At 41.9% G+C, this 12,940-nt stretch overlaps 1 protein-coding gene across 1 annotated transcript in view; it reads right to left on the bottom strand.

Annotated features, from left to right (window-relative positions):
* Positions 1 to 12,940, bottom strand: part of OSBP (oxysterol binding protein) — a 34,483-nt gene that overhangs the window by 2,706 nt on the left and 18,837 nt on the right. Inside the window, exons 9-12 of the mRNA XM_038563166.1 lie at positions 12,546 to 12,666; positions 3,890 to 3,993; positions 1,960 to 2,055; positions 1,029 to 1,210 (exon numbers count right to left, since the gene is read on the bottom strand). Of these exons, the coding sequence (XP_038419094.1) occupies positions 1,029 to 1,210; positions 1,960 to 2,055; positions 3,890 to 3,993; positions 12,546 to 12,666 (503 nt within the window). The remainder of the gene's footprint in view (positions 1 to 1,028; positions 1,211 to 1,959; positions 2,056 to 3,889; positions 3,994 to 12,545; positions 12,667 to 12,940) is intronic.

Here is a 12,940-nt window from a genome sequence, read left to right as displayed (position 1 = left end):
TTACGAACAACCACCAAGCACACTGCCAAAACATGGCCTCTGCAAAGCTGTTCTACAGATGGACAGACCCGAGGACCAGGTCACGGTCCCCTCATGAAGACACCCAGACCAGACCATTCTCCAGCCCCTCCCCCGGCATCACTCACTCCGGGAGTTTGCTGGGTATGTACTGTACTCTGCGGAGATTAGGAAGGAATTCATTATGAAGAGTGAAACATTCTACTAAATGAAAATTCCTTATTCCTATTTCCTTTGCTTTCTCTTTATCCTCTTTCTGGGATAATCTTGGCTGTTACTATAGACTAAACATATGAGATGACAGGAGAAAAATAGCCTCCATCTCATTTTGGAATTCCTTTACTTGACCTCAGAGACCTTTATATTGCCGCTGGGTCTCAGGCTAAGTTGTAAACAGGTGGTCAGCATGTTTCTTGTCCAGCTGCTTCTGAATGGTTTTGCTTTATTATTATTTTTTTTATTTTTAAAGATTTTAGTTGCTTATTCATGAGAGACATATAGAGAGAGGCAGAGACATAGGCAGAGGGAGAAGCAGGCTCCACACAGGGAGCCTGATGTGGGAATCAACCCCTGAATCATTTTGCTTTAAATTATGAATATTTTGGAGCACCTGGGTGGCTGAGCGACCGAGCATCTGCCTTTGGCTCAGGTCGTGATCACGGGGTCTTGGGATTGAGTCCTGCATCAGGCTCCCTGCAGGGAAGCCTGCTTCTCCCTCTACTTGTGTCTTCGCTTCTCTGTGTCTCTCATGAAAACATAAATAAAATCTTTAAAAATAAATAATGAATATTTTTGGCAGACGTGACTTGATTAGTTTCATTTTTCTTGGCAAAAGCACATTATAACTCAAATCATACGGTGACAGCCTTCTGGTAATCTCTCCAAAGGTTCTGATTTCCTTGGCTTGATTCCTCACGTGCTTAAGTGGGAAGGAAGGCAGCAATGCCATCAGTACTGCTCCAAGGTTGGGGTCAAAGTGTTACCCAGACAGCATACATACTGATACTCACGGTAAAGGGTTCCTTTTCCACAGCATGACCCTGCTTTCCTCTGCCTCATGGCCTCTCTGCCGAGCATCACCCCCATTTTCCCCAACGACTGGCTGTACTTTGAAACAATCCATTTTCTCATCCCATGTCCCCAGAAGAGCAAAGTGAACTTTTCCTGATGGATCTGTCACTTCCCCTGTCACCTACAAGGATGGAGAGCAGGGTTTTGGGTTAGCTTACCTGACTACTCTGGAAACCAAAGTCCTACAGTAAATACTGGTTAAATCCTGCTACAATAAATACCATAGAACCACCCATATTATTCTGGTATATTTTTTTGAGCTGCTTAAAATAAATGAGCCACAAGTTGGAGTTTCATCATTTTGTTGTATAGGGTTTTTTGTTGCAATGATACATGAGGGGTAAAGATCCGACTGGTACTCAGAATTATGGCATTTTCTTCTCTCTGGAAGTTAGAGACAGCCACAAACAGATTTAAATCTCCAACTCTTCTTCACTTGACATCAAACTCATGGTGCAATTGACACAGGACTCACACTTAGACTTCACGGCAGTCAAACTACCCATCCTTCTTCCTGAAATCCTTTTATTGGTCCTTCCTCTGTGTTTCCCATTTGCAATCTCTCCTTGCTCTTGACTTTCACTTTCTTATTGTTTTGATCAGAAAAGACAATGATTTGGTTTAGTAATGCAAAATCTAAGTCCCCTTTCCTGCTGACTTTTTCCTTTACCTCTCCTCCCCCCACCCCGCCAAATCACCACATATTTAGGAGATATATACGTTTAGACTATCTATTCATCTATCATTCACACCAGCCCCCAAAGAGTAGGCTTTATTTTTTTCTTTTTTTCTTTTCTTTTTTTTTTTAAGAGTAGGCTTTCTAAGGGATACACACTAAGGAAAAACATTTAAAACTCCAACTTCTCTTACCTTTCTTGCTACATCACGAGAGAAGTAGCTGTAAGGGACAAATTTAAGATTGCACTTGTCTCCTGTCTTGTGGTTCACAATATCGATTTCACCAGACTACAAAATAAAAAGCATCATTTTATTAAGACTGGAGGACTTGAATATGTGCCAGACCCCATGCCCTATACTTTTCCATCGTACACTCTCAGACTCCCTTGGGTAAGGGTTCTGGTCTCAGCCAACCCTGAGAAGCCATGAAATTTCTTTGAAACCTTGGTAGGCGGTATGATTTGCCTTTCAGCACATATGTTGATATTCACATAATAATTTACCTTTTCACCCCACTCATACCCTTCATGAACTCTGTGCTTAAATCAAAGTACTCTACTCACAATTACAAGGTTATACATGGTGGAACTTTCTATACTTTATTTCATTTTCTTTCTATCTTCTAAATCCCAAAGCACTTGAAGACTCAGCTTAGAGCACATGGGTGGCTCAGTTGGTTAACCATCCAATTTTTGATTTTGGCTCCGGTCATGATCTCCAACTTTTGGTTTTTGGCTTAGGTCATGAAATCAAGCCCCTCATGGGGCTCTGTGCTCATTGTGGAGTCTGCTTGAGATTCTCTCTCTTCCTCTCCACCCCTCCCCTTGCTCATTCTCTCTCTCTCTCTCTCTAATAAATAAATAAATAAAATCTTAAGAAAAAAAAAGATTCAGCTTAATTCACACATCTACTGTGAAGGTTTTCCTGACTTGTCAGACAGTATTCCCCCCTTTTTAAAGATTAGTTATTTATTTGAGAGAGTGAGTGAGAGAGAGAGCACAAGTCAGGGGAAGAGGAGAGTGAGCAACACATTCCCCGCTGAGCCAAGAACATGACTCAGGACTCGACCTTGAGACTCCAGGATCAGTACCTGAGACCAAGGCAGACACTTAATCGACTGAACCACCCAGGCACTCTCCCTTTCTTTTCTGAATTTATTATAACCATTGTCTTAAGAGCCAACTGACAATTAATTAGATGTTATCTTAGTACAGCTTTTATGCTAGTGTATTTTGTTAAATACTTTTGAATCTATACATATTTGTCATGTTATCTCCAGTGATACAATAACTCTTTGCAGGACAATGTCTTATCTAGCTTTTTTTTTAATTTTTTATTTATTTATGATAGTCACAGAGAGAGAGAGAGAGAGGCAGAGACACAGGCAGAGGGAGAAGCAGGCTCCATGCACCGGGAGCCCGACGTGGGATTCGATCCCGGGTCTCCAGGATCGCGCCCTGGGCCAAAGGCAGGCACCAAACCACTGCGCCACCCAGAGATCCCTTATCTAGCTTTTTATCCCCAAGACTTCGTGTTCTGCCTAGCAGTCAAGTCTGATGAATAATGAAAGGTGGAAGATTAGGAGCCATGTTTATTATTTTGTTGTACTTTCATAATAGCCAACACGGTCCTAGGAGAGTAGTCACTGAATGAATGTTACAAATTGGTCATTTACAAATAATAATTCGTGGTATAGAAACTCAGGGGACATCTGGGTGGCTCAGCGGTTGAGCACCTGCCTTCGGCCCAGGTCATGATCCTGGAGTCCCGGGATTGAGTCCCACATTGGGCTCCCTGCATGGTGCCTGCTTCTCCCTCTGCCTGTGTCTCTGCCTCTCTCTCTCTCTGCGTCTCTATGAATAAATAAATAAAATCTTTTAAAAATAAATAAATAGATAGATAGATAGATAGATAGATAGATACATACATACATAGATACATAGATACATAGATAGATACATAGAAACTCGGGGATTATGGGGGCGCTACTGCCTGAGAGCAATTCATGAGAAAAATCAGTAACAACTGTCTGGGGCCAGTTCTCATGCCCTTGATACTGCAGAGACGGACCTACGAACGTACTTCTTCTGCACTTCAGAACACTTTGGGCACCTCTGCTTACCTGATCTATCCACAGCTTGCCCACAATAATGTTGTGCACTGTGGTGGTAACCTTCTTCCAAGTGTAGTGGTGCCCAGTTGCATGGAAAATACAGTGAATGCTACCTGGAAACGGAGACAGGTACACAAACAAGCCAAATATTAGAACAACAGCATCACATTAGCTACAAATAACAATGGATTGATTTTATTCTATCAATATTTCTTACTTTTAAAAGGAAAACAATAAACCAAAAAGGATTTATAATCTTCTTAAATGCTGGAAGCACTGATTGAATTTTTTTCTTCACTTATTTTTAAATTTATGAATAAACTGTAACTAAATGATGACCAACACTCACAACTGATAAAGCTTAGCTAGGAAACGATATTCTGCAATTAGAGAAAAAAGAAAGCAAAAGCTCCAATCTTTTCACCAAGTGTGCCTGCCACACGAGTTGCAAAATTTACAGGAACAGGTCAAATCTGCCCCACATAAAAAAACAAAATTGAATTGTGGAAAAGAGCACATGCTGGCAGTCAGGATGGCAGTGGTGAGGCCCTCTTGTTAGTAAGTAGCCACATGACCTTAAGTAACCTGCTTTTCTAAGGGCCTTAACAATAACATAGTAGTGGATAGGGCAGAACTAGACTGAATCCTGGCTCCAACACTTGTTAGAAGTGTGACCCTGGATTGTGTAATAAGGAACTGGTCTGGTATTTCTCCATGGTTCCTAGGAGGGGACCTCTAAACCCCTGGAATCTCCCAAGTGAGAGGTCCCAGAGGGGACCTCCAGGGAAGAAGGAGGCCTGAAAACTGAATTCTGTCCAGTGGCCAATGTTTCCATCATGCCCACCTAATCAAATCCTAATAAAATCTGTGGACGACGGAGCTTAGTGAAGCTTCCTGGTTGATGTGTCCTGATTCCATGGGAGAAGTCATAGAAGTTCTATGTCCAGGACACTCGCAGACCTTGCTCTATGCATCTCTTCATTTGGCTGGTACTGATTTGTACCTTTTATAATAAAACTATGATAGTGAGGATAGTTCTTTCCTGGGTTCTATGAGTCATCCTAGCAAATTATCTACACTAAAGCCAGTGCGTCAGAAGTACATAGGATCTGGGGCCCCCCAAATTGGTAGCTGGCAACTGAGGTGAGAGCAGTCTTATTGGAGCTGGTGTCCTTAACTTATGCGGTCTACATGAATCTGGCTGGTTAGCAACAGAACTGCACTAGAGTACCAGATCCTGCATATGCTGTGATCTCCCTAGGTCTCAGCTTTATCATCTGTAGACTTGGGATAAGCACACCTTGTCACGCAGTACTGTTTATCTGCCAGTACAATGCCTGAAACATAATGGGTGCTCAAGAGATACAGTCTTCTCTTGTCCCTGTGAGTTCATCTTGCATATAAAACCTAAAGTGAGGTGAAGAGAAGTGCTTAGGGATTCAAAATAATAAAAAAATTTAAAGATAAACATACATATATATATCTTTTTAGAAAAAAGATTTTATTTTTTTGAGAGACAGAGAAAGAGAGCGAGCACGCAGGTGCGAGCTAGAGGAGCAGAGGGAGAGGGAGAGAGAACCCCAAGCAAACTCCATGCTCCACGTGGAGCCTGACGCAAGGCTCAAATTCATGACCGAGATCATGACCTGAGCCAGAATCAAGAGTCAGACACTTAACCGACAGAGCCACCCATATATACACCCTATATGTATATCCTTATATACATGTTGACTAATACAGTTACAGTACTGGTAGAAGTCTAAGCTCTCTCTGCAACCACTAATGAACAGAAGACTAATTATGTGTCTTTCTTGTACATGAGACTAAACTAGCCCTGTTGGCTGCAGCAGCAGTGATGACAATGACACCCAGGACAAAAGGAGCAGCTCTGCTGACAGCACCAGTTGTGTCCTAGGCACCGTGCTACACTCTCCTCATCTATTAGCTCATTTAATCTTCACAACACCCTTTCAAATACCTGTGTCATCTACACACATGCTAAGTCTCCTGCTCAATACTTCTTCTACCACCACTGCTGTCTAGAGTCCTCTCTTGCCTGAAGCTAATAACATTGTTTCGGTCCCACTTCCACCATAGTCACCTTCAAGTCTCTAGTCAAAGTGATGTTTAAGACATGTCACGTCAACTTACCACACTGTGTAAAATCTCTAGTTTCTTCCCACTGCAATGAAAACCAAACCCAACTCCTTTCCCTCATGTACAAAACCCTACAAGATCCGGCCCTTGGGATATCTGGGTGGCTCGGCAGTTAAGCATCTGCCTTCGGCCAAGGGCATGATCCTGGAGTCCCAGGATTGAGTCCCAAATCGGGCTCCCTGCATGGAGCCTGCTTCTCTCTCTGCTTCTTTCTTTGCCTATATCTCTGCCTCTCTCTGTGTGTCTCTCATGAATAAATAAATAAAATCTTTTTTTTTTTTTAAAGCTTTTATTTATTTATTTATTCATTCATTCATGAGAGACAGAGGGAGAGGGAGGCAGAGACACAGGCAGAGGGAGAAGCAGGCTCCATGCACCGGGAGCCCGACGTGGGATTCGATCCCGGGTCTCCAGGATCGCGCCCTGGGCCAAAGGCAGGCGCCAAACCGCTGCGGCACCCAGGGATCCCCAAATAAATAAAATCTTAAAAAAAAAAAAAAAAAAAAAAGGAAAATATCTGGTCCTGGCCAACTCCTCAGATTATGCTCGAAAGCTGCTGTGGCCTTTGTGCTCCTTGAGCAAACATGCTGTGCTTATTCCCCTCTCGGGGCCTTTATCTATAAGGGCGTCTCTGCTGGGACATTCTTCTCCAGATCTTCTGATTGGTTCTTTTTATTAGTTAGGTGTCTGCTCAAATGTAACCTTGCCAGAGAGAATTTCCGTGTCCAAGGAACCACTAACACACTCGCTTCTCCACCATTCACCCCATCTCTGCTTGCTCTAGTTCTTCATAGAACTACCACTGTCTAAAATTAAATAAATATAGACAAAAAATAATATTTAAGTGTTTGTTTACTTTTTTGTCTGCTTAAGAAAAGAATGCAAGCTAGGGCGTCAGGTGGCTCAGTTAGTTAAGCACCGACTCTTGATTTCAGCTCAGGTCATGATCTCAGGGTTGTCAGATAGAGCTCTGTACTGGGCTCCATGCTGGGCATGAAGCCTGCTTAAGATTCTCTCTCTCTCCCTGCACCCCTCTTCCCCTGCTCACACAGACACTCTCTAAAAGAAAAGAATGCAAGCTAAGTGAGGGCAAAGTGGTTTTTGTCCACCATTACATACCCACAGCACCAAAAAGAGTTTCCAGCATATAGTAGGCACTCAAATACCTAGTGATACCTCAGCTGCGGGCACTATTACCCCTGTATTTGTTTCTATTGCTGCTGGAACCAACTTCCACAAACTCTGTGGCTTAAAACACAGGTTGCTACTCAACTGCTACATTTCTGGAAGTCAGAAATCTAAAATCAAGGTGTCAAAAGGCCTATGTTCCCTCTGAAGGGTCTACAGGAGGCCCACTTTCTTGCCTTTTCCAGCTACCAGAGGCCACCTGCATTGTCCATTCTGTGGTCTCCTAGTGTCACTCAAAACTCTTGCTTCATCCTGAGCATAAGAAAAATGAGTTTTGTGGCATTTTAACTTGCCCTACTTCCATCTTCCTTTCCCCAGCTTGGCAGTAGCCTTGAGAACCAGCAATTTCACAATCACCGTAGATGTGAAAAGCAGCAAGCAGCTTAGCAAACACTGGTGGAAGCAGACGATATGAAGCTCCCCAAAAGCCCAATCTCCAAGGAACTGTCATTATCTGACCGATTTGGTGGTTCCCAATCACAAGGCTTGCCTTTATTTGACTTGACTCAGTACCTGCTCATCTCAAACAGCCTTTTCCCAGGGGTGACAAGCAAAACACCAATGGTAATTGTTTAACATAGCAGCTGCCTGAGGTGGTGTTCATAATTGGAGCAGTTAAGGGGGCCCCGGGGTGACTCAGTTGGTTGAGTGTCCGACTTCTTGTTATGGCTCTGGTCACGATCTCAGGGTCGTGAGATTAGCCCTGTGTTGGGCTCTACACAGAGTGTGCAGCCTATTTGGAATCCTCTCTTTCCCTCTCTCTCCCCCTCCCTTGCTTGCTCTCTTTCTCGCACTAAAACAAAACAAAACAAAAAAACAAAAACAACTGCTCCAATTGGAGCAGTTAAATAAATTATGGCTTCAAATTCCAAATTTGATGAAAAACATTAACCTACATATCTAAGAGGTGTAACTCCAATAGGATAAACTCAAAGAGCACCACACTGGAACCCATCATAGTCAAAATACTGAAAAAGAGAACCTTGAAGCAGTAAAGAGAAAAGTGATGCATCAAGATAAATGATCCTCAATAAGATTATCAGAAACTTCAGAGGCCAGAAGGCAGTGGGATGACATATCCAATAATGCTGAAAGAAAACAATGATCAAACCAAGAATTCTATATCCAACAAAACTATCCTTCATAAAAAACGTAAGACATTTCCAGGCAAACAAAAACTGAAAGAATTCATAGCTATTAGATCTTTCCTTCAAGAACTATACCAAAGGAAGTCTTTTGGGCTGAAATGAAAGGACAGTGGACAGCAACTTAAATCTACATTAGAAGAGACCAGTAAAGATAACTATAATTAAACTATAAAACAACAGTATTAATGTATTTTCTACTTGCAGCTTTTTTTTCTGCTACATGATTTAAAAGATACTTGTATAAAGCAACAGTTATAAAACTATGTTGATGGGATTATAATATATAAAAATATAATTTACACAAAGATAAAAAGCACAAAGGAGGAAAGAGGTACAGGATCCATATATCTGCAAAGTTTTTACATACTATTGAAATTAAATTGGTATTAATCTTTTTTTTAAATATTTTATTTATTCATGAGAGAGAGAGAGAGGCAGAGACACAGGCAGAGGGAGAAGCAGGCTCCATGCAAGGAGCCCAATGTGGGACTCGGTCCTGGGTCTCCAGGATCAGGCCCTGGGCTAAAGGCGGCACTAAACCGCTGAGCCACCCAGACTGCCCCTAAATTGGTATTAATCTGAACAAGAAGCTTAGATATTAATTGTATGACCTGGGATAACCACTAAAATAATACCTTCGAAAATACACTTGATCTAGCCAAAAGGCTGAGAAGCAATCCTTCAAAAATATAGTAAAAAGAGATAACAAGGGTATTAAAATGGTAAACTAGAAAAATATCTATTTGATACAAAAGAAGGAACTAATAGAGGAACAACAACAACAACAAAAAGATATACAGAAAAAAACCCAAAAAGCAAAAATAGCAAATGTAAATTGTAACTAATCAGTAATTATATTAGTTATAAGTAATCACTAACGAAGAAGTAGAAACTGGAAGAACGAATAAAATATGTAAGGGGAATTTTTTTACTAAAATGCCACTCTGGAGCAAATTCAAGGTCCCTGGAACCCAATAAGTAGTGTCACTGACAGAGATCATCAGGCTGACTGGTTGTTTCATTCATATTCCCAATTTGCGATTCTTGGGTTACAGAGCTCCAAAACTATAAAACAATATCCCTTTAAATGTGTCTTTTTAGGGAACCTGACTGGCTCAGCTGGTAGAGCATACGGCTCTTGGCTATGAGTTGGAGCCCCACAATCGGTGTAGAGAAATTTAGATTATTACTTAAAAACCTTAAAACAAATAAATAAATACCTGTATATATGAATGTGTCTCTTTTCTTTTTTTTAGAAAGAGAGAGAGAGAGCAGGTACAAGGGTAAAGTGGTGGAGGAGGGCGAGGAGAGGGCTGAGGGAGAGGGAGAAAGAAAATCTGAGAATCCTAAGTAGGTTCCATGCTTAGCAAAGAGCCTGATGCAGGACTCAATTTCATGACCCTGAGATCATGATTTGAACCAAAATCAAGAGTCAGATGCTTAACCTACTGAGCCACCCAGTTGCCTTAAATTGTCTCTTTCACCTTTTGCACTACCACCTGGTTCTAGTGCCTTGGAACTTGATGAGCAAATTCACATGTATTCTCTGCCACTGTTTTCATTTTGCACACTTCCATTATGTTTTTTTTTTTTAGCATTGTTTTTTTTTAATTATTATTTTTATTTATTTATTTATTTATGATAGTCACAGAGAGAGAGAGAGAGAGAGAGAGGCAGAGACATAGGCAGAGGGAGAAGCAGGCTCCATGCACTGGGAGCCCGATGTGGGATTTGATCCCGGGTCTCCAGGATCGCGCCCTGGGCCAAAGGCAGGCGCTAAACCGCTGCGCCACCCAGGGATCCCTCCATTATGTTTTCTAGAAGCACTCTTCTTTCTACATTGCAAGGATTCTAACTTTTCTAGTCTATTTTACAAGGAGACTCAGACTCCTTGTTATACCACCTCCAAAAACTATCTGCTTACAATCCTGTAATCCTGTCCATAAATCATTCTTCAGTGACATCTATTGTTTTACCAATTTACCCTAGGAGAGTAGAGTGCCCTTGCAAATGTGAAAATTTCACTGCAGGATTCTCCTTCCATGTCACTGATCCAAACTATTAAATACAGCCATCTGCAGGACCAGTGCCCAGAAATCCCATTCTCTGTACATCAGTTTCCTGTCACTATGTTAATTCTTTGTTCAATCTCCCTATGAAAGCTGGGATCTTTGTTTTGTTAACTTATACTTCCTGCCTGGTACATGGCAGGTACTCGGTATTTAATGGATTGAGGGACTTAAGGCAACACATCCTGGTGACCTGAATCCTTAAATAACCATAGGAATAGAATCCTATCAAAGATAATTTTTTAACTCTAAAAAGTTAGATCTACCACATATATCATGTTCATATAGTTACTTGCCCCTTAAGGAACTCTAGATTCATCAAATCACAGAGAAAATGTATAGCGGGATCCCTGGGTGGCGCAGCGGTTTGGCGCCTGCCTTTGGCCTGGGGCGCGATCCTGGAGACCCGGGATCGAGTCCCACATCGGGCTTCCGGTGCATGGAGCCTGCTTCTCCCTCTGCCTGTGTCTCTGCCTCTCTCTCTTTCTCTCTCTGTGACTATCATAAATAAATAAAAAAAAAATTAAAAAAAAAAAAAAAGAAAATGTATAGCATATCACTGACAGATTTCTTGCTATTTATTAGATTTATCGCTACTTTTAAAATGTATACAACCCTCTTTTTTTTTTTTAAGAGATTTTATTTATTTATTCATGAGAAACACAAAGAGAGAGAGAGAGAGCCGGTGGGGGGGGGGGGGGGGGGGGCGGAGAGACAGAGGCAGAGGGAGAAGAGCAGGCTCCATGCAGGGAGCCTGATGTGGGATTTGATCCCGGAACCGTGGGATCACAACCCGAGCTGAAGGCAGATGCTCAACTGCTGAGCCACCCAGGCATCCCACAACCCTCTTTAGAATTAAAAATAACCCATCCCTTTGGAGAGCCTCAGGGAGCCTCCAAAATGTTTCCATGGATGAAAGTCATATTGTAATATGACCACTAACATCCTAGTTCTGAAAATTAGGTAAGAACATCCCAGGATTTACTACTCTTAACCTAATACTTCTGAAATCGTTATCATCAAAGACAGTTAAGCAATTTGAGTCTTTTCTAAGGTCCTCAGTAAACATCAAGACCAAAATCACTCAGTCACCTTTTCATCTAAGAGCCTTTTGCATATTAGCCACGAGGCAGTAGAGCTAACACTCTCATTTCTTTTCTTCCTTTCATATATTACAAACATTCCTGCATTTGTTTTCTGGCTAATTTCTGTTTTCTAGACAATTTCCCATTTCTATACCTGCTACATTTTGTATTTCTGAGAGAAAGGAGAGTTTACTAAAGACAAGGACTCCAGCCCAGCACTATGGCTGCCTCATGATAGACTAAAACGGGAAATGGACCACCACCAGGGGCTTAGGCAGTTACTGTCAGTTCTGTCTCTAGGGAGCTACTGAGTTTCTCTCTGTCTGCTTTGTGTTTTTCAGCAATTACTCTTCTAGACACACATGGCCAAATGTGGCTGCTCTGGTTCAAGAGAGCCTTGAGATCTCTACTACACTTGGCGAATAATCTCATTTCCCTTAAAGTACAGACTCCCCAACACTGCATATTAGAATTCCTATTCCCAGGCCTGATCTTTTTGATCTTGGTGCACAATTAACTTGTCATGCAAAAAAATCTTTTAAAATGAAGTTTCAACTTACCTGGAGTTCAGCCATTATATAAATGATACCTCACCCTTCCCAGTGGTAGAAGAGAGAGGCGAGAAAGGAGAGAAAAAGGGGAGGGACTGTCCAAGAGACCTAACCTTGCAGTCACAAGAGCTGTGATTCATGGAGTGAAACTGATAGCTCGAGTAATGGGGACAACACCACCAGCTAGCAGTAAGAGTTTTAAGCATGCTAGATTTTATATTCTAAAATCACACTTAGAGATTTATTAGAGATAGCTAACAAGAAGCATTTATGACTGAAAGGCTCCTTAAAGACTCTCAGGCCTCCTCACTCATTTGAGAGCTGAGAAGTGAAATGACCTGCCCAAAGCTAGCAAGTACAGTTCAGTGCCCCAATCAGACTTCCAGTCTCTTGATTGCTAACCCAGTGACCACTTTTTTCATGCCAGAAGATCAAGATCTTTCATTCATAAAAGACGGCGGCCTTACCGAGGGGCATGATGGAGAGGTATTTGCCTCGGAACTTGCTGGTGATTTTGATTTCCTGTCGCAATGTCCAGCCATTTTTGGACTCGGCATGGTGTGCAGCAGCAGGGGGATGATGACTCACCTTGAAGAAATCAGTGGTTCAGATTCAGACAGAAGGAGAAGGAAAAGATACTGCCTCTGAATTGGTATGATAAACACCCAAAGTGCACACTTGACAATTTTATATTCACAACAGTAGGTGAGTACCAGGGCCTCCAGTGTTGAAGCCCTAAAGGAAAAGAAGGCAGTCTGGGGTGACAGGCATGGAATTTCTACAAACAGTAACCCCCGGGGGTAACAACCAAAAAGACATCTCTTTCTTTAAAAAGTAAACGTGTCACAGTCCCGAGGCTCCT

This window comes from Canis lupus, chromosome 18 (assembly GCF_011100685.1).
Source record: "Canis lupus familiaris isolate Mischka breed German Shepherd chromosome 18, alternate assembly UU_Cfam_GSD_1.0, whole genome shotgun sequence".
NCBI lineage: Eukaryota > Metazoa > Chordata > Mammalia > Carnivora > Canidae > Canis > Canis lupus.
This window is presented reverse-complemented; position numbering and strand designations above follow the sequence as displayed.